This window comes from Diabrotica virgifera, chromosome 4 (genome assembly GCF_917563875.1).
Source record: "Diabrotica virgifera virgifera chromosome 4, PGI_DIABVI_V3a".
NCBI classification, from domain to species: domain Eukaryota; kingdom Metazoa; phylum Arthropoda; class Insecta; order Coleoptera; family Chrysomelidae; genus Diabrotica; species Diabrotica virgifera.
The window spans coordinates 105,606,363-105,628,760 of NC_065446.1; the positions used below are offsets into that span (position 1 = coordinate 105,606,363).

Consider the following 22,398-nt stretch of genomic DNA (forward strand, 5'->3'; position numbering starts at 1 on the left):
CGAAACAGCGTATTAACTACACAGAAGGGTCACACAAAACGGGCCCCTAAACATCTTATACGGCCTGCCTAGGATTATTGATGATATCAGAAGAACATGCAATGCAATACAGCCGGTACCTACGTGACTGCAACAACTAGCCAAAGAAATAATACTGTTTGCGGCCACTGTTCTATACTATACTGTTCTATGCGGCCAGTGCAACGCATGGTGACAATTAATAGAGAAGTAGGGTGCGTGATTGTGCAATATATTATTTTTATACCACGAGAAAAAACGATATGCGTGAACAAATAAATTATTTAATGCATATTTATATAAAATATTGTATAATAGAATCGTAACTAAAAATTTACATATTACATATTTTTTGGTGGGGCCCGGCCCCTCTGGCCCCTAAGGACGCTCTGCCACTGGTAATAGCCCTTATAAAGTTTAATTAATGCAAGTACTACATAAACAAAGATGGGGAGTAATGAATGACAAAACTAGCCAGGAGAATAGAAAGGAAAATAGGTAAATCCATATTTACAGTTGCCTTCGACCACCTTTCTTACCTATTTTCCTTTCTACTACCGTTGAGAGTTCTGCCATTACAGCACCAAAGACAAAAAAATAGTAAATTAACAACTGGTGTACATTTCTGAAGAAGTTTGAACACAAATACATCACTATACCACATTAAGGAAAAAACATTTATGGAAAAAGGCCAAATACAATGGAAGAGTCAACTTTTCACCTAATGTACAAACAATACATGTAATGTATGCCAATAATTTGAAAAAATTGATCTAACACTGATAAATTATTGAGTCTGTCAAGAATTCAATAGAATTACAGTGCAAATGTATGTGAACAATAGAAAACAGAAGAGAAACCACTTTCAAGTATATACAGGGCGATTGATTAGTAGGGTAAAGCTCAATAGCTCCGCTATAGCAATAGATAGCAATAAAAGTTAATAACAAAAATTTTAGCCACCTTTGAGCTTCACATTACAAAATTAGTTAGAATGTTACAGGGTGTTCGATAACACAGTGGCAGACCTAACTTATGTTTTTTTAAATGGAACACCCTATATTTTATTTTATATTCGAAATCCTGTTAACTTCTCCATCACAAAAATATAAAGGTTTGTAATGTTATACAGGGTATTTACAAAGTTATAACCAATTTTGTATGAAAATCGTAACAAGTTCAACTCCCTGTATAAATAAAAATAAGCACAACAGCAATGGTTTATTAATCACATATTTTTTTATTTATTGTCAAAATTTTTAAGAATTATTGATATTGCTAATTTTCTTTATATCAAATACAGGGTGAGTCAAAACGCAAGTACATTATTTTCTCAGTAAGGTTAAATGGAACACCCTGTATTTTATATCATTATTAAAAAGTAACATTAACGTACTTTAATTTTTATATAACATTACCTATGCCCAAAGGACATCACACACATCTTATGGAAAATATAATGTCACTCAAATTCAATAAAATTTATACGATTAGATTCGTTTTAATATAACGATCAATTCTTATCATTGCGCCAACTCTTAATTATGATTAATTACGGCGCAAATTGCAATTAAAGTTTATCGAAATCACATTTTTGGAGTCCATAAAATGTTAGTTTACAATCATTATTGCTCTGAGTGCTATTCATAACAGCTTAAATCCCGCTGGGCCTAAGCGGATTAGTGAAACTAATCCGCTGATTTATGGAGTACCGAAAATCTGGGTATTTTAAAATATTTTTTCTCTCTCTAACTTATGTACCTACCCATTTGATTTCAGATTTATTTATATCAATTTCTGCTCTTATTTTTGAAAATAGAGAGTTGGCGCAATGATAAGATTTGATCGTTAATTTAAAACGAATCTATTGGTATAAATTTTATTGAATTTGAGTGACATTATATTTTCCATAAGATGTGTGGGATGTCCTTTATTAGTTTTCGAGATATTTTCATTTTTCAGAACAAATTATTTTAGGTGTTTAAATTTATCTAAATTTTAAGTAAGCCATGACTGAATTGACAATTGAAGATTACCGATTATCAATCCGGTAATCAATGTAACACTGTAGCAAATAAAGAAATAAAAATAATTTATTAGTAATACATTTTACAAACAAAAACACAACCACTACATGCAACATTTTTGAAACAATTAAAAACTATCTTTTTATGTAAATGCAACAAATAAACAAAGAAAATTAGTAATAAATTTTACAAAAAAAAACACACAAACACAAAATACAATATTTTGTGAAGACAATTAAACACTACTTTTGTATGTAAATGTAACAATGTAACAAATAAAGAACAAAACATAATTTATCAGTAATACATTTTGCAAAAAAACATGTTTGAAAAAATTAGAAGCTACTTTTAATAAAATATTTTTAATATTTAATTACATAAGGTGTTCAAAATTATCTCTAACACATTTATGTATGCCTAAAAACGATCATTGAATGAGCTACTTACTCTACGGAGCATTTGTAAATTAACACATTGAAATACACTGTATTCTATTTTTCATCTCATCCCTTGTTGTTGGAGGTGTTTTATAAACTTCATTATTAACGTAACCCCAAAAAATCAGTCCAGTTTATTAAATTCTGGTGATTTGGGTGGCCACGCTACTGGTCCATTGAAAAATGAAAATATCTCGAAAACTAATAAATTTAGACATAGGGAATGTTATCTAAAAATTAAAGTACGGTAATGGTACTTTTCAATAGTGATATAAAATACAGGGTGTTCCATTTAAAATTACTGAGAAAATATTGTACTTGCGTTTTGACTCACCCTGTATTTGATATAAAGAAAATTAGCAATATCGACCATTCTTGAAAATTTTGACAATACGTTAAAAAATATGGCATTAATAAACCATTGTTGTTTTGCTTATTTTTATTTATACAGGGAGTTGAACTTGTTATGATTTTCATATAAAATTGGTTATAACTTTGTAAATACCCTGTATAACATAACAAACCTTTATATTTTTGTGATGGAGAAGTTAACAGGATTTCGAATTTAAAATAAAATATAGTGTGTTCTATTAAAAAAAAAAAGATAAGTTTGGTCTGCCACTGTGTTATCGAACACCCTGTAACATTCTAACTAATTTTGTAATGTGAAGCTCAAAGGTGGCTAAAATTTTTGTTATTAACTTTTATTGCTATCTATTACTATAGCGGAGCTATTGAGCTTTACCCTACTAATCAATCACCCTGTATGTACCTGTTACCCATAAAAAAATATCACTAAACAGCCAGTTTTTTTAATTTTACACTTTAAAATGTTATTAAGGCTATGGCCAGATAAGCAACAATTTACGGCGCTGTAAGAGGAGTAAAATGAAGTGTGAAAATGGGTCCCACAATGAGTGTAGTGGATGGACAGACTGAGCTGTAAAATATCGTGAAGCAATATCGAACGGGCCCATCTTCGGGGTCATGTCACAAACGAATGGACCTGGGTCCAAATTTGTAGCTCATCTAGCCACAACAACGACCAAAATGCTGTATTTACATATCGCGACACACCGTAATTTACATCCCTGTCTGGCCATGTTTTTTACTGCAGCTACTGCCGCTTCATTTTACTCAGTGGTACCACTTTAAGAAGGTAGTGCCAGAATTCGGACAGCCGCCAAAATTTTTAGTGGCGGGTTCACAATATTGTCAAAAAAGTTATAAAACAAAAATTTTATAAAAATAGGCGCTGATACAAAATTATAAAAATAATACTATTTCATTATTTACACACATGCACAAAGTTGTGTTAATACCACGTTTAAAGTTTACGATACATCCTTTTTGTTTTTTTTTTTGTTAAGTTTTCAATGACTTTATTATTAAAAATATCAATACCACTTACAAAATGCTTTTCTGTAGATAACATACTTAAGTCGTTCTTTCATTGTATTTTTAACTAATGTTTTAATTCATTTTAACATCGAAAAACAGCGTTCTGCTTCAGATATTGATATAGGAATGGTAATTAAAATGCTTAAAAGTTTAATAGTTTCTTCCAATGTGCTTTTTAAACCTTCCTGATTTATTAAAACTCATAGCGGAATAGCCCCAGAGGTAGTACTTAATTCGTCTCACTAATACAGTACTTCTAATTCAGTTTTAAACCGAGTTTTGTTTAAAAATTAAAATTGTCTCCATGTTTCATTAAAAAATGATTCCGGGAATCGAGGCTTGTAAGCAGAAAACTTCTCCAACATAAATAAATTAGAAGCAACTACATGTAAGGAGACGGTAGACCTTTGAAAGATCTGGAACATTAAATATTATGAACCTTTAAGTCGTTGTCTAATTCGATGCTAAAATTGACCAGTTCCTTAAATATGCCTCTATTTTGTGAATTTTTTTTCGTCGTGACCTCTTTAAGCTAACTCGAAAGCTCCACAAAACCTTATATTTGTAAAGAAAAACCACCAAAAGAGTTTTTTAAGATATTAATCTGATTCATTGTCTATTAATAAATTAAACTTAAGAAATAATCAAAATATTATTTATACTACACCCACGATCATGATGCACTAAAATTTTAATAATAATAATATTATAATTAAGTATTTTCTATGGGAAATAAGCCACAATTTTACTAAAAAATGAATTTATTAACGTTTCGAAGCCCAAATCGGGTTTCGTTGTCAAAATACAAAATACTATTAAAATAAACAAAAATGTTGTTGAAAATACTTAATTATAAAAATGCCACAAGGAAATAGCTTCAGAACAACAATAATATTATAAATACAAAAACTTTAACAGAAAATAGACATAACAAAAGCGACAAGCCAGCACTTAAAGAAACTCAAAATAATAGATATTCTTGTGCCCGGCACGAGATTCTCATTTAGGGTATACTAAATAGTCCAATATAGATCTTTCTCTGTCACTTATATAGGATGCTCGTAAAATCTTTCTCTTTTCAGCCGTGCCAGTACCAATTTTGGCTCAAGATTCTCCAGCCGAATAATCTCTGCTGTACGTGGCAGCGATTGTACTACGTGCACAGTTGCCAGATTTTATAAAATTTATGAAGATAAGAAGAAATACACACAAAAAATTAACAGGCATTAAAAGATTTTAAAAATAAAAAATATGCTTCTGCATAGTTAGGAAGGTAGTGCCATGGCTCTATGGCACTACCTCACGGGCCGCCACTGATTTTACTGCTCTTACAGCGCTGTAAATTATCGCTTGTCTGGCCGTAGCCTCAAAGAGTGGTCACTGATTTAACAACAAACATGTATAGTGTAGGAATAATGTAGAATCTTAGGCATCTAAGTAACACATCATTAAAATATTTCTGCATTCTTCCTCCTCTAAATATAATAACTATGCAGTTCAACTTCTTGCAGCACTCCATTATTTAGGTATAGAGCTCTTGTGATTTCGAACTATATAGTAGGTGACAAAAAAGACTCACATAAAAAGAAAAATATACTTCTAGTTTTGTGTTTCAGTAATCCTCCAAACAAAGATGAGGAGCAATGAATGGCAAAACTAGCCAGGAGAATAGAGAACAAAATAGGTAAATACATATTTTACCACCTTTTTTTATCTATTTTCCTTTCTATTCTAGTTGAGAATTCTGCCATTACAGCACCAAAGACAAAAAATAGTAAATTAACAACTAGTGTACATTTCTGAAGAAGTTCTGAACACAAATCACAAATACATCACTATACCACACTAAGGAAAAAATATTTATGGAAAAAGACCAAACACAATTAACTTTTCACCTATTGTACAAACAATACATGTCTGTAATGTATGCCAATTATTAATTGAAAGAATTGATCTAACACTGATAATTATTGAGTCTGTCAACGAATTCAATAGAATTACAGTGCAAATGTATGTGAACAATAGAAAACAGAAGAGAAACCACTTTCAATTATATATGTACCTGTTACCCATAAAAAAAACCATCACTAAACAACTAGTTTTTTTAATTTGACACTTTAAAATGTTATTAAAAGAGTGGTCACTGTTTTAGCAACAAACATGTATATTTTAGCGTAGGAATAAGATGGAATCTTAGGCATCTAGCACATCATTAAAATATTTCTGCATTCTTCCTTCTGCTAAATATAATAACTATGCAGTTCTACTTCCTGCAGCGCTGCGTTATTTATAGAACTCTTATGATTTCGAACTAGGTATATAGTAGGTGACAGAAAAGACTACTCGCATAAAAAGAAAAATCTATTTCTAGTTTTGCGTTTTAGAAACCCCGCCTTGAAACATCCATTTTTTGGTGTAATTATAAAAAAAATACGTACCTTGTAATTTACACATAAACTACAGGATCAACAAAACACTTAACATATTTTCATTAATTATTGTTTACTACATAAATACGACGGGATTAGCTTTAAATTTCTTTACATTTCAAGTAAACGTCACAAATTAAAAGGAAAGTCTTGCTTCGTTCTCGTCTTGTTTTTGTTGACAATGACGAATGACGTCCGATTTTGACAACTGACAGATGATAGAACAGGAAATAAATGATAAAAAAAAACTAATTTTTATGCTTTTATTTATTTTTTAAATTTTGGAATTATTATACATAATATCTCCAAATTTTAATTTTAGATAAAGTTTGCAAATTAAAATTCGAAGAAACTGCAGCAATACTTCATAAACAAATTTATTTCTTCAGATTTTTTAGACTCCTGACAGAGGACAGAGGCGTTACGTGGGGTCAATTTTAAAATAATTAAAAGTGCTTACATATGTCTTTACATTATCGATAAATAATATCTTTATTCATTCTTATTTAGTCGAGTCAAAAAAACATATTATTAGATATGTAAGACGTGTTAATAAAATTAATTTTGGAGAAAAATATATAAAAATTGAATTGCCCCAAAAACCCTATAGTCCATTGAAATGTTACATTTTTTAGGCCATACCTTGCATTTGTTAGAGGAGTAAATTTTATTTTTTTAATGTGTAGGAGGGATCAGTAGAAAATTAAGTTGAAGTTTTTGGGGTCGCCACCCTTGTCCCCCGGCCGCCATCTTGGAAAAGGGGTGCAAAAGGGTTTTGCGCCATCCATAGAGTTATATATTACCATAGAGAGAGTGTCATTCAGTGCGAAGTGACGACACCATCTTTTTTATTTGGATTAGTGCTGTTTCACTCTTACGCATAGTAAAGCTGCGACAGTAGTCCTCCCCTTCCGTACCTATCCTCCAAAGATCTGGATCACATAGATTTGGCCAACTCGGAAAAATAGGGCTTTTCATTCACAGTCATTTGTTTCGAGCTTCTGTCATGTGTCACATAATATTAATATATCTACGTCATACGTTATTGGCAATAACAATGATAGAAACCAAAGACGTATGGCGTAGATATATTAATATTATGTGACACATGACAGAAGCTCGAAACAAATGACAATCGATGAAAAGCCCTATAGCGTAACGCGGAGCAGTTCGGGTCGGTGGTCTATCTATCTCCCTCTACCGGCGCTTAGCTTTCTCTCTCTAGCATATGATGGCCGCCTTCTTCTTCTTCCTTTTTTTATGGGTTTCGATTATGCAATACGCTATCATTTACCCAGTACATGTATGTAGGTTATGCGAGTCTTGCTCGAAACAATATGCACAACCTACGTTTTTATCCTTACAAATAATATATATAACTTTTCTTCAAATATCCATTATTCCATTTAACTAAGAACAAACACATTAGCAATCATGCTCGAAAATAATTCTTCCTTAATAAAGCTAAACTGCCACAACGGTACTACAATAACTATAACAGACAACACTAAGCTACTTCACTTTCACGAATTATAACTAAAAATTAACTTTCCTTTAGGGATTATTTAGATAACTTCAAATAAATTTTTCATTCTACATAAAACATCCTTCGGCGGCCATTGCCGCCGAAGCCCCCCTATGATGGCCGCCGCCTGTGTGTTACTGTCGTTCCGTTACTCCCACCTCTTGGTAGGTACGCTCACACTCTCACGACAGACAAAGATAGCTGCTAAACCACCGTACTTGATATCGACGTTACACCCCGATGCATTGAGTGGCATATCCCTAGCCAAGTCTATTTTCTTTACATGTCTCTGCTATCCTCACACTTAAATTTCATCTTAGTTTCTCGAAAGAGATGTTAGAAAGAGATGCCGCAAACCAGTCCATGAGATCTTGTCGTCAGGAAGCGCAGAAGGTAGGCTCACTCCACGGTTATTAGACTTTATTCCGGTTGTCTTGTCCGACGGTGGTGGGGAGAATTATATTTTTGACTTTGCGTCACAAGAGTGTACATTCCCATATTTTTAAATGATTTTCGATCATTGAATGTGTGTTATTGTGTATATAATGTGTATTATTTGTGTTATTATGAAATAATTAGACAAATAGTACACATTTTATCTTATACCGGGTGGTGAATCGTAAAAAGGGCCATAGGAAACACAATGTAAAATTCTGAATTGTTGAATTCCTGCTTCCCTAATTATTTTACATCAAAAGTCATGAGAGAATACTTGTAGAGAATTAAAATCTGTATTAAAATCAAAAGTTAAAATTGTTCTACGATTTAAATGCATTCCAAAATTTTGAAAAATATGATACATTTGCCACAATAGGTATGCGTGTAAAAATAAGGCCACAAGTTACTATTTAACTGACAGTGCTCACACCATTGACTGAATAAAAAAATCTTTATTATTAATCCTTTCTCCGCAACTGAGGGTATCTTATCAACTGTATTGTTTTTAAACAATAGATGATAAAATAAAAATATTGACAGTTCAAAAATGTGAACATTATTGCATTGTGTGTGGCCTAAGTTTGGGCTGAAAACTAAAATGTATTACATTTTTACAAAATTTTGGAATATGTTTAATTACGTAGACCAATTTTAACAGTTATTTCCAATACAGATTTCAATCCTCTACAAATAGTTTCTAATGTCTTTTGATGTACAATAATTATTAGGGAAGCTGGAATTCAACAGTTCAGAATTTTACATGTCAAAATTCTCAATGTGTTTTAATTGTATTCATTTTTTTCGAATCCTGAGAAAACTAATGAATATTTTTGAAAAATTTAAACTCAGAATGAAAGACTATATCATTACCGAGGGCTCAAAGTCCCTGAAAACTTCTATAATGTTTATTTTAATAAGTTACAGGGCTGAAAATAAAAGAGAAGTGTGATATTTAATTTCAAATATTTCATTCAATAGAATCTGCTTGTTTATTCTAAGGGGCTTTCCGCCCCCCGGTAATAATGTAATCTTGCATCCTGCGTTTAAATTTTTCTAAAATACTTGGTTTTCTGAGGATTCCAAAAAAATCATATTACGATTCAAATGACAGTAAACTCTCGTGACGTAATCTCACCCTTAATGTTCATTGGTTAGTCGATTTGGGCTCACTCTATGTTAATATATTATTATATAGTCCGTCCGCTCTAACTTTTCCCATGCGTTACGACTTATTTTCAAACAAATTAAGTCAAAACCTAAAGTGAACCGAACATCGATGTGTATATACATTTTGTATACTGTATAGGTACTATATATTACACACATCAGCGTACGTTTCACTTTAGGTTTAAACTTAATTTGTTTGAAAATTTTTTGCTCAATTAGAAATCCAATGAAATCAATTAATTTGTGGTCATCTGATTGAATGCAACCAATAAAACCAACATTATACTGAAAACAGATCCCATGGGCTGTTTTCACTCAATCATGTATAGCTATGGACACCTACATTTCGTTTCATTTCGATTTTGACATTTCAAATATTCGATATTTCAAAATGTCACGATTTGGTTGTAATACTGATGAGAATATTAATGAAATTATCGAATCAAATATACCAAAGAATACTGTTTACAGTAAAAAATTTTTATGGAAAGCGTTTATGGACTTTTGCAATGATAGAAAATATGAATTAGATGGAAATCGGACGGTGGAAGAATTATAATAAAGAAGAACATCATAATAAAATTATTAACAGCATGCGTAGTGGAAATACATCTTCATCAGTTATAGAAACTAACATGTCTGGATCTTCATTAAATTTTTCTAATTGTTCCTTTGTTAATTGCACATTTAAATAAATTGTTTCTGCTCTGTATTTTTTTTTCATAACCAGCAAAAAATTTTCTATCCGAATAACCCTCGAACATTGATAAATCAAAAATTTTTTAACAACTTTCTCAAGCTTGTTGCTTACAGGCAACAGAACTCAGCCTACGGCGTCGGTCTGTTTCCAAGCAACAAGCTTTCGAAATCTGTTATAAAATTTTTTCGAACAATTATCAATGTCCTTGGGTTATTACTACTGAAAATAAGCAGGGCCTATTTTACCACTAGGCCCGTGAGGCACCTGCGTCGGGCCCGCATTTTAATGGGGCCCGGAGAGATCAGCAAAAAAAAATTTTATGGCAATAAGCAAATAAATTTTCAAAATTCTTTCATTTTACGAACAGGAAATGATAAATATGATGACTCCACTGTCGATTTTCAAGCGACTTCAACTGTCACAAGTACATCTCCGTCATCTCCAGTGGCGTACTGAGCATGGTTCCGCGGGTTCCGCGGAACCAGGGCTCGAGCCACGCAGGGGCCCGCTCTGCTTGTACCTAATTATTTAACTTACTTATAAATGTATCTTATGCAATTTGAGAATCTATTTTGTTGACATTTTCATTCCAATGTTCATTTTTTAAAAGCTGTTTTAGTTTTCCGATATTAAGGGTTTTAATAATGACTGGAGATTTAGATGCAGAAAATTTTTGAGTTTCATTATTTATAAAAACGGCTGGCGTAAATTGGTCAGACATGTCTGTATGAAAAACGATAGGATTAAAATTAACTGTTTTCATAGTCCATTGTTTTTTAAAAAAGTTTCTAACATCAAAAGTAATTAAGTTACGATGAAAATAATGTTGGTAGATATATTTTTTCGGTTGGTAAACAAACATCGTGAAAATCACCCTCCAATTATCATCCGAAATGAAATTAATCGTTACCGCTTCACAAAAATTACTTTACTTATGTATTGTTTATAAGATATGTAAGGTTCGTTGGTTCAGTGTTTATTTTTAAAAAGGCTGTAGTTAAATTGGCTTAAACGAGCCACTAATCACGAGTGTATGCAAATTTTGAACAACCATATCTTATAGAACCAATTTTTGTATTCAGGAAAACAAAAAGTCCAAAATATAGTACAAAAAGTGAAACCTATATTTTTTTACTAGTTGAGGTTTTTGGTATCACGAAAATCATAATTTTTTACACTTTTTTATAGGCAATATTTTTACTACAAATTTTTTTTTGATAAAATACTTATTAGTTATTTGCGAAAAACGTCTCAAAACGTTTTTCTTTTTTGTTGAAAAATGAACATATTCACTCACAAATAACTCGAAAAATATTGACTTAGTGAAAAAACTCTATACAACTAGAGTTGCTTAGAATTAGTCAGTTTATCCAATTCCGGACTTTCTTGAACGTATGTTTTTCACTCACATCGGGCACTCACCCCGAGGGCAAAAGCACACATCGGCACAATAGGGATCACTTGATATGATTTATAATTCATATTTAATGTTTATTAAAAACTTTTGATATACAATGTGTGTTTTTATTGGGCGGGCGGGCCCGCATCCCAACTGGAACCAGGGCCCGCTGATCTATCAGTACGCTACTGGTCATCTCCTATAGAAAAAGACAATGTCAATAACTCTTTTCCTGGAATATTTTTGAAGTTATACTTCTTTACCGGCGATAGAGGGTGATTTTTTTATATGTTAAAACCTATCAGCCCGGCGCATGCGCATTATAACTTTGTTCTGATTGGATGTTCAAATGACATGTCAAAAATTATCCGATATGGCAGCTGTGGTTTGGAGGTAAAGGTAAAGGTAAACAAATGTATAATATATTAGTTTTATTGTTGTGAGGACAGAAACAAAAAAGTTTATAATATTGTAGTGACTTTTAAATAGTTTTTAAAAGCAACAGGTACGTAATAATTGTTAATGTATCATGGGTATAAACCTACCTATTTGATCTGCCAAAATACATAGTACCTATGTAATACTTTTATTTATATAATTTGATTACCATCAAAATTTCTATCAATATTCACCTAATATATTGTTTATTTACTCTATGTTTTGTTGTATTTTTTCAATTCTAAATCATTTCAATTCAAAATTAAAATAATTTGATCAATTTTCAAAATATCAAAATATCACAAGTTTAATCCGTTTAGTTAGTCGATCTTCGTAAATAATGACACATACTGTCCGTGGCTAAGCGGAGAAGGCGAATGAATTCCAATACCAACCGCTCTTATCAGCGGTGGTTCGAGTCCCAATAGAAACTTTCTTTTTTGTTTTTTTAATACATTTTATGATTGTAAGTATATTTATTATATAATTGTATTTTCAGAAAATACGTATTTAGTTAAAAAAATTTTCGACAATTAATGTTCAGACATCATTTGTGGCTTGTTTAATGTGTTTGTGTGTGTTTTATTCTTTTATTATTTTAATTTTTGGCACTGTTCTAATAAAAATGTTTGAGAAGTAGTAAGTATAAATTAGTTTAATATTTAAACAAAATATAAATAAAAAGTATATTAATTTCGTTTAAATCATATAATAGAAGTATAACTTCTTGCGTGCGTACAAAGTACACACACATTCTTTTTTTTCTTTATCTTTTCCTATTTACATAAATCTGGAATTTCAACAATATTTTATAAATAATCGACGGATTCAATATATTGATAAAATTAGTGAATGTGTTAAACAATTGGATAATAATAAAACCAGACACTTGCAAAGTGCGGTTTTTTATAAAATGAAAGCTAATGGGGAAAATTCTTCGCGAGTGGATAGTGTACAGTCCTAAATGTAGCCGTTTTTATTGCTACGTTTGTAAACTGATTTCCACGAAAATTATTGTTCTTCTAACTTTCGATGTGTATAATGACTGGAAAAATATCAATAGGACAGTTGTTCAACATGAGCGATCTCCTGAACATATTTCATCAATTAATACGTTAGTCAAGAGAAGTAGTACATCAGAACAAATTGTAACATTAATGCAAAAACGTTATTTAGAAGAAAAGGAATATTGGAGAAATGTTCTTCAACGAATAATAGCAGCCATTAAATTTTTATCCAAGAACGGTTTATCCTTTTATGGTTCAACAACCAAATTATTTACAAAAGGAAATGACATAGGTTTATACAGTGTGTCGCATTTAAGATGAAGACAGCCCAATCAAAATAAATACAGATTTGAAGTTTTGCAGTCATACAGGTTGAAGGTTCACATTTTTTAAGATGCTTAATTGAAATTAAAATTTTAATCGCGGTCTACTGCGAATCCAAAACCAGGGTAAATTTTCTATATTTTGCTTCACGTTAGAGAGATCGGAAAAAGTTATTTGAAAAAAGCTTCCAAATCTTATTCTAACGCCACATACCAACTTGTATGACAAAATTCACACTTTTAGTTTTTTGATTATTTGTAGTCAGGACCCTAAAACTTCAAATTTGCTGGTCCGGAGATTAGGGTTCTGACTGCAAATACTGAAAAAACTATAAGTGCAAATTTTGTTATTCAAATTATTATGTGCGGTTAGAATAAAATTTGGAAGTTTTTTCAAATAACTTTTTCCGATATTGTAACGTGAAGCAAAATATAGAAAATTTACCCTGCTTTTGGATTCGCAGTAGGCCGCGATTAAAATTTAAATTTCAGCTGAGTATCTTAAAAAATGTGAACCTTTTGCAAGTATGACTGTGCAAAACTTCAAATCTATATTTATTTGATAGCCGAAATATAGAGCTGTCTTCAGCTTAAATGCGATAAACTGTACCTATTTAAACAATGTTTAATTGTTTGAATATAAATTTTATTTATTGTTAAAATAAATTTAAATTTCTGATGCAACTATATTTCTATTAAATAATTAATTCATATAAAAAAGTTATTATTATTATTAAATCATATTTAGGGGCCCGAAAATTGTGTAGTGCCTCGGGCCTGATTTGAAGTAAAATAGGCTCTGAAAATAAGTCGTGACGCATGGGAAAAGTTAGATCGGACGGACTATATCTCTATGTTTTGCGCGCTATATCTCTTAAACTACCAACTCTACGGAAAATCTAATAAAACATAAAATGTAGCAAATTAAATTTTCCTCAATTTCATATCTATTACTTTTTATCGTCAAGTGACCAACAAAAAGTTATAAACAAAAATAAGAGAAAATTTTTAACAAGTTTCCTTTTGGAGGTTATAACTTATTTTCAGTTCATTTTACAATAAAATAACAGTATAGCAATTTAGTAGAGGGTTTTTCAGCGAACAATTTTCACTATAAGACTAAGTTTTCACTCTAATGGCATATAACATATCCCACCAGAATGAAAACAATGGGAACCTTCTCTGGTTACACCTCCGAGGCTTCTACAATTTGCAAGCCATATATGTTATATGCCATTAGAGTGAAAACTTAGTCTTTTGCTAGCAGTTGCCGCTAGGGCATCTATGCCATTTCGTTCGTTGCAATTCGGGACTGCACGCTGGGGTTTGTTTTGGTTGGATCAGGGAGAGCAGCATATGTGCCTCCTGATGAGAGACTAATAAGTTTCGAAACCGGTAGAGGTGCTTGCAGCACTCTCTGATTGGACTGGAATATGGTTCGGCTGTATTTTCGTTTTGCAACGAAATTGAAAATGGTTATTCATTTTTAATTTTCACTATATTAATTAATTCTATTTATTTATCTAGGTTGTACAGTGCTCCAAACTTGACCAGATTCTCGAATGCTCATAGGGATACAATAAAAACAAAACGTTAGGCTTAGTTTTCTATCTTAATATTATTTTATTCATACAATTTATTATGATTTTAACATTCCTATGCTATTATTAATTTATTTTTTACCTTTTTTGACAAATTCGCCGGTCTAGAAGAAGAATGACGCAACCGCAAAATGCAAAATTCTTCAGAAGAGCAAAAACACGATTTTTAAATATTTAAAATAGGGATTAAATGAAGAGTAATCGTCCAGGAGCATCGGTATTGCGTTTGTTTTTTGACAACGAATATGGCTTTTATTTTCATCGATATTGGTTCGAATTTCATTATCTTAATTTACTTGCCCCATTTTGCCCCAACAAGGTGCCCAGTTTGCCCCAACAAGGTCTAACATAGCGCGTATTTCAGTAACGACGCAACTACCCTATAGTGGCTCAGCACATTTTTACAGTTCGGTCTTTTTGTATCATCTTTACATAGTATTTTAGAAGTTAATTGCGCAATAAACAGGAATTGACAAAATTTGTAGTTACGTCATTTTTCTTCCGTGCCGGACTGAATATCTGCCTGCTATTACTTTTATTATTATAATTTATCCTAGGTGGCACAACACCCAGATAGCACAAGTACGTTTTATGGACATCCAATGGACGTACATATGTGTACATTGGAACGTCTAATGGACGTCCCGCTAAGGTACAATGGACATCCGATGGACGTCCAACGAACGTCCAGAGTTCACAAAATTGGACGTCCATAGAACGTCCGCTACAAACGTACAGTGTACGTTGTTGAAGCTTTCAGTGTACATCTTATGTACATTCAATGTACATCTGATGTACATTCAATGTACGTCTTATGGACACTTTTGTAGGGCACTTTTCAGAAAGCAATCTATAGTGTCCATAATTTTTTGAATACATACATAGCAAAAAGCCTTTAGGTATAGGAAATAGTTCCTATAATACTAAACTTATACTTTAAAATATTACACAAAATACCTTTTTTTATTTCTCTTTATTATAACTTTATTATGTATACTTTATTATAGGAACTTCATTAATGCACGACTGCACTTGCACGATAAACAGCAAACACAAAGATATCACGACAGGATGTATTATATTGTATGTAATAACTTAATAAAGACAAAATTCAGATAATGGCGCCCTATGAAACATGCACATTAAAAGAGGTTTATTTCTGTTCTGTTCTGAGTGTTCTGTTTCCTTCCAAACATTATTTCTTAGAACTTGAGTCAGTACGGTTGTATACTGCAAGCGGGTTTGCCATTCTGTGAATTATCATAAATAAATCCTCCTTCAGTATTCCACAACAATTAACAGCAATAATCCCCTAAAAGTACCTGCCTAATACTACCTTTTACGACCGATAGCGTGAAGAGCGACAACGTTGTCAAGAAGATTCTCATTTAGTTTGGCGGGAAATTTAAGTTACAAAATGCACATTTAAGATTTAAATTGGTAGTGTCTAATTATTGTAAGTTCTATAATTACCGATGAGCGATGTAGCTCCTTTATTCTGAAAAAGTTTACCATCATTTTATCATCATCTAATATTATATAGGTTTAATTAAAATAATTTTAGTGGTTCAGTGTTTTAATTCGATGATGAAAAAATATGTGGCTACATTTATTAGAAGCTTCTTGTATTCTACTAATAATATTGCTTTGATTAAAACAAGAAGCTATATATAATTACTGATAATAATAGTCGCGTTTTGTGTAAAATCTCCATGGACCACAAATGGATGTCCAATGTACGTTGAAATCAAACGTCCAATGGACGTCGCGTAATGGACGTACATAGTACGTCCAGTTTTGGTCCATGAACGTTTGGACTTTAATTGTACGTTATATGGACGTCCATCGGACGTTGTGTGCTATATGGGCAGTCGGTCCCCCTCTACTTAGCTTATACCAACTTATACTTACAGTTGTGCTACCTATTTGGCCACGTACAGTCGTATTAAAAATTGTGTTTTATAGATAATACTATTGAGAGTCTTGTGGGTAAAATTTATATTTTTGTGATTAGATAAGCATTTTGTGTTTTTTGTAAGATCGCATCATAAGTGGTGGTTATTTTATTTGTAAGAAACCTCTGGGGAAAATTATTTGTAAGTGGGAAAGTCGAGCCATCTTTACTCACTGTTGTCGGCAAACGTTTTTCGTCTCTTTATATGGTGGAAATAAAGGCGATTTTCTGGAAACCCTGTGATACAAACTATTCACTAAAACTGTGACAAAAAATGCATTTAATCTCTTCTCACTTCCTCCAACACAAGATGCAGCCCGTTTCCACAGACTCCTAGTGTATCTCCAGATTTAGTCATGGCTCGGTAAACATTGTCATCCAGAAAATTGGGGCTGGAAAAAGTATGGAAAATTTTGAATACCAATCCAAACTTCCAAACCTCCATTACCCCCGAGCTTATGAAATTATGAAACTATCCAGACCTCCAATGTTCAACAGTATGCCTCTATTGTGGAGGTGAAAGTTGCAGCAACATCGTGGACATATCAACATTAATTATTGAAGAAAATGAATTGGTATATGAATTACCGACAATGGACAATGACGCCAACTCTAACTCTCATTATACCACAAAAATTCACCACGGATACTGATTCAGATCTTGACTCGCAGCCTGGACCATCGAAAAAAATATAGATCTTTGTCAACATATTATAATAATAAATTATATTATTTTGCCTAGAAATTGTCCGTTGATTAGGCCTATTGGGGATACATACCACACAAAAAACGCGCCTCCAGACTCTACCACGTAGGTGGCCGGGAAAAGGATCAAAAATAGCTTAATAATAACATAGGAATGTTAATATCATAAAAATAAATACAGTGCGGTGGAATAAGTGTTGCCCCCCCCCTTGTTAACTTGTTTATTTTAAGAATATAAGCAAAACGCTCGGACAGGTCGATTTCTAAACTAACCATAGTATATTATAGCATCAATGTTTCGAACTTTACGCGATCCCTCTTCTGGTGACAGCCATAAATTTGATTTTTTTAAATGGGAAAGTACATCATGTGACATCTCATTTAAAAGCTCTTAAAATCCTGATTTCAAAAATATATAATACTTTAATCCTGTTTGAGAGCGTAGGTGCAAAATTTCGGTCGAATTCTTTCTAAATGCAATACTTTTTTTCGAATCCTGAAAAAACTAATAAGTATTTTTGAAAAATTTAAACGCAGAATGAAATATGACAGTATTCTCAATGGTCCAAAGTCCCTGACAACTCCTATAATGTTTATTTTAATAAGTCACAGTGGAGAGAAAAAAAGAGAAAATTTAGTGTGATTTTTAATTTCAAATATATCATTCAAAATAAACTTTTTATTTATTCTAAGGAACTGTCAGCTCTCGGTAATAATCTAATCTTTCATTCTGCGTTTAAATTTTTAAAAAATACTTATTAGTTTTCTCAGAATTCGAAAAAAATAAATGCGTCTAAAAAGTGTTCGACCGAAATTTTGCGCCTACGATCTTAAAAAGGATTAAAGTATTATACATTTTTGAAATCAGTATTTCAAAAGCTGTTAAATGAGGTGTCACATGATGCACTTTACCATTTAAAAAAATCAAAGTTATGGCTGTCATCTGAAGAGGGATCGCGTAAAGTTCGAAACGTTGATGCTATAATATACTATGGTTAGTTTAAAAATCGATCTGCCTGAGCGTTTTGCTTATATTCTTAAAATAAACAAGTTAACAGGGGGGGGGCAACACTTATTCCACCGCACTGTATATAGATAGAAAAGTAGGTCCATGGTTTTGTTTTTATTGTATTCCTATGAGAATTCGAGAATCTGGTCAAGTTTGGAGCGCTGTAAAACCTAGATAAATAAATAAAATTAAACAACTTTATAGTGCAAATTGTTCGTTGAAAAATCCTCTATAAAATCGCTATGATGTTATTTTATTGTAAAATGAACGGAAAAAAAGTTATAACCTCCAAAAAGAAACTTCTTACCAAATTTTCTCTTATTTTTGTTTATAACTTTTTTGTTGGTCACTTGACGATGAAATGTAATAGATATGAAATTGTAGAAAATTTAATTTGCTACATTTTATGTGGCGCCTACCTTTGAAACGAAAGGTCGGGAGTTCGAATCCTACCAGGGGCAGAAATTTTTCATTTATTATAAACTAATAGATGAAAAATAGTTTCTGTCCTTGTGGGATCGGTACTCACCGGAGGGACCGCAGACGTTCGGAAACAATTAGCGTCTCTTTGCAAAGACAATGACGTCGACTTTGCAAAGTAACAAGACACTTACTCAACACACACACTACACATTACTCCCCTGACTTAGTAATAAGTTATACAGTTACGTGGCTAAAGGTTCTAGTTCTAAACCAAAGCCAGAACCAGAGAAAAAAAAAAAAAAACATTTTATGTGTAGTTAAATTTTTTGTATGGTTGCTGGTTTAGGAGATACAACGCGAAAACCCTTTGCACCCTTTTTTCCAAGATGGCGGCCGAGGGACAAAGGCGGCGACCGCAAAAGCTTGAACTTAAGCTTCTACTGAACCCCCCTATACACTAAATAAATAAAATTGACTCCTCTAAGAAATGCAACCCTAAATGTAACATTTCAATGGACTACTACGTTTTTTGGGGGTTTGAACGTGTTTCTCCAATTTTTGAATGTCCTATAGGACTCAATTACTTCAAATTATATATAATCTATAAAAAATTATTTGATTGATTTTGAAATCTATAAAATAGCAAAAATCGCCAAAGCCACCTAAAAAACCAATTTTTCGGATTTTTAAAGATGGCGAAAAAATCCGAAAAAAAATTAGAAATATAGTTTTTGAAAAATACAAAAATAATAAAAAAAATAGACCTGCAGTCATCTTCGAAAAAAAAGTTATAAGCTTGTTTCCAAAAACAATCTAATAATAATAAAAAAATAGACATAATTTGTAAAAGTCTCAACTATGCGTGTAAATTTTTTGAAATTTTTAAATTTATTGCATCTCACCTAAAAAAAAAAATAAAAAAAAACGAATGAATGAAGTTTTTGTAGGTGAGGGGTGGGAGGAATGAGTGGAGGGTTAAAACTGCGCTGTCTCCTTTTAATCAGATATAACGTAAAAAAAGAATTTTATCTATTTTGAAATCTATAAAATGGGGAAAACCCCAAAAACCCCTTAAAAATCAGATTTTCGGATTTTTTCAGGAGGTGCCCCTTACGAAAAATAGGAAAGAATTAGAAATATAGTTTTTGATAAAGTACACAAAATAAAAAAATATACCTGCAGCCATCTCAAAAAATGTGATACAATTTTTTCAAAAAAATGTATATATGCACTTTTAAATGATCTACGCTCAACGTACGGGCTTATAAAATAGACATATTTTTATAAGCCCGTAAAAGCTTTAACTATGCGGGAGAATTTTTTTGAAATTTTTAAATTGATTACATCCAACCAAAAAATATATAAAAATGAAAAATTGACGTTTTTAGACGTTGGACGAGGGGGAAGATGGACAGCGGGCTAAAATTGTGCTAAATCTTATTTTTTAACCACATAGACGTAAAAATATGAAAAAAATTTAATTCTAGGAATGAGGGCATTTTTGGCTTATCTTAACGGGGGGAAGAACCTTTCGGTTGAACTGAATTAACAAGGCAATTTTCACTGCATTCACGCAACAATATAACACAAAAAAAAATAATAAGTATAATAAATATATCTTGACATATTAAGCGTAGACTCGGCATCATCATCATCATCATCATCATCATCATCATCATCATCATCATCATCATCATCATCATCATCATCATCATCATCATCATCATGACTGGTTTGACAACCCTTTCTGGGTCTTGGCCTGTTCCAGGATTCTTCTCCATTCTGATCTGTTTCGTGCTTTTTTTCTCCAGTTTTTTATTTTTAAGGTTATTATAAGTATCATTTTCTATTTGTTTTAAAGATCTCAGCATCGGTCTTCCTCTTGTTCTTTTTCCTACTGGCATAGAAACTGGCATTTGTAGACTCAGCATACTCACCAGAAAAGCGTAACGCGGAAACAGCATGGAAACAGTCGATCGGTGGTCTATCTATCTCTTTTAGCCAAATGCTCCCGCGCATGTGACTGACAATGATGGCTAGACTACTCAATCCTATGTCGACGTTACACCCTGATGCAGTGAGTGGCGTATCCCTAGTGTCTATCCTTAACATGTCTCTGGATATATCAGAATAATGCCATGAAAAAACTGTAGTTTTTACAATTAATTCATTTAATTAGTAGGCTTCAACGGTTATTTTATTTTGTGTCATGAAATCTTTTTTCGATGACATTTTGGCTATCTATTTCAGAACATATATGTCAACCAAAGAAATAACATAAATATTAATATTTGACCAAGTTTAATTCTAATTAACAACAAAAAATGAAAATTTGTAGTCCCTTTATAAATAATCCGAAGAATAATAACACAAATTTATAATTTGGTTTTGCAATTCTACGAAAATATATCTTGTAAGTGTTTTTGTAACAAAAAATATATTTTTTAAACGAGCAAGTCTTCTAAAGTATGGAATCAGGGGAGCGCAGAAGAAAACATAGGCATAGGGAAAGCAATATTGAGATAGACCACAAAAAAATTAAAGACAAAAAACGTCGGCATCACCGTAGAAAAAATGAAGAAAGAAATCTTGAACATTCCAACAGTGTTTCCAAAAACAATCAACCAAATACTGAGAGTAGCAACTCGGTGAAAAGGAACAAAGATGAAATATATCTTAAATATAATATTCATGGGGACAATGTCATAGAAATTGGTAAGTAATACCGTTGATTGAGGTATTGGAGTAATACCCATATCAATATTTCAATCAACGGTAATACAGATTAAAATAATTACACTCATATAAAATCAAAAGTTATAAATATGTATTGGAATCAACAGTATCTATACTAAATTTACAATCAAGATGCAGTACAAATAAACAAACCAAGACACGTTAAATGCTACTAGGAGCACTCCCGAATCATAATTTACAATATATACAGGGTGATTGATTAGTAGGGTAAAGCTCAATTGCTCCGCTATAGTAATAGATAGCAATAAAAGTTAATAACAAAAATTTTAGCCACCTTTGAGCTTCACATTACAAAATTAGTTAGAATGTTACAGTGTGTTCGATAACACAGTGACAGACCAAACTTATGTTTTTTTAAATTGAAGACCCTCTATTTTATTTTATATTCGAAATCTTGTTAACTTCTCCATCACAGAAATATAAAGGTTTGTTTGTTATGCAGGGTATTTACAAAGTTATAACCAATTTTGTATGAAAATCGTAACAAGTTCAACTCCCTGTATAAATAAAAATAAGCACAACAGCAATGGTTTATTAATGCCATATTTTTTTATTTATTGTCAAAATTTTTAAGAATTATTGATATTGCTAATTTTCTTTATATCAAATACAGGGTGAGTAAAAACGCAAGTACATTATT

General features: G+C 31.9%; 2 protein-coding genes across 3 annotated transcripts in view; one reads left to right on the top strand and one right to left on the bottom strand.

The window, feature by feature from the left end:
- The window catches only part of LOC114328135 (ninein), a 170,777-nt gene extending 164,275 nt beyond the window's left edge, over positions 1–6,502 (bottom strand). The window contains exon 1 of the mRNA XM_050648310.1: positions 6,322–6,502. The gene's annotated coding sequence lies outside the window, so the exon portion shown is untranslated. The remainder of the gene's footprint in view (positions 1–6,321) is intronic.
- A 14,752-nt stretch (positions 6,503–21,254) lies between these two features.
- LOC114328118 (uncharacterized) overlaps positions 21,255–22,398 on the top strand; it is a 78,290-nt gene continuing 77,146 nt past the window's right edge. For both annotated transcript variants that reach the window (XR_007697492.1, XM_028276892.2), the window contains exon 1: positions 21,255–21,716. Coding sequence is in view for 1 of the 2 variants with exons in the window: in XM_028276892.2 (XP_028132693.2) it covers positions 21,470–21,716 (247 nt within the window). In the remaining variant the exon portion in view is untranslated. The remainder of the gene's footprint in view (positions 21,717–22,398) is intronic.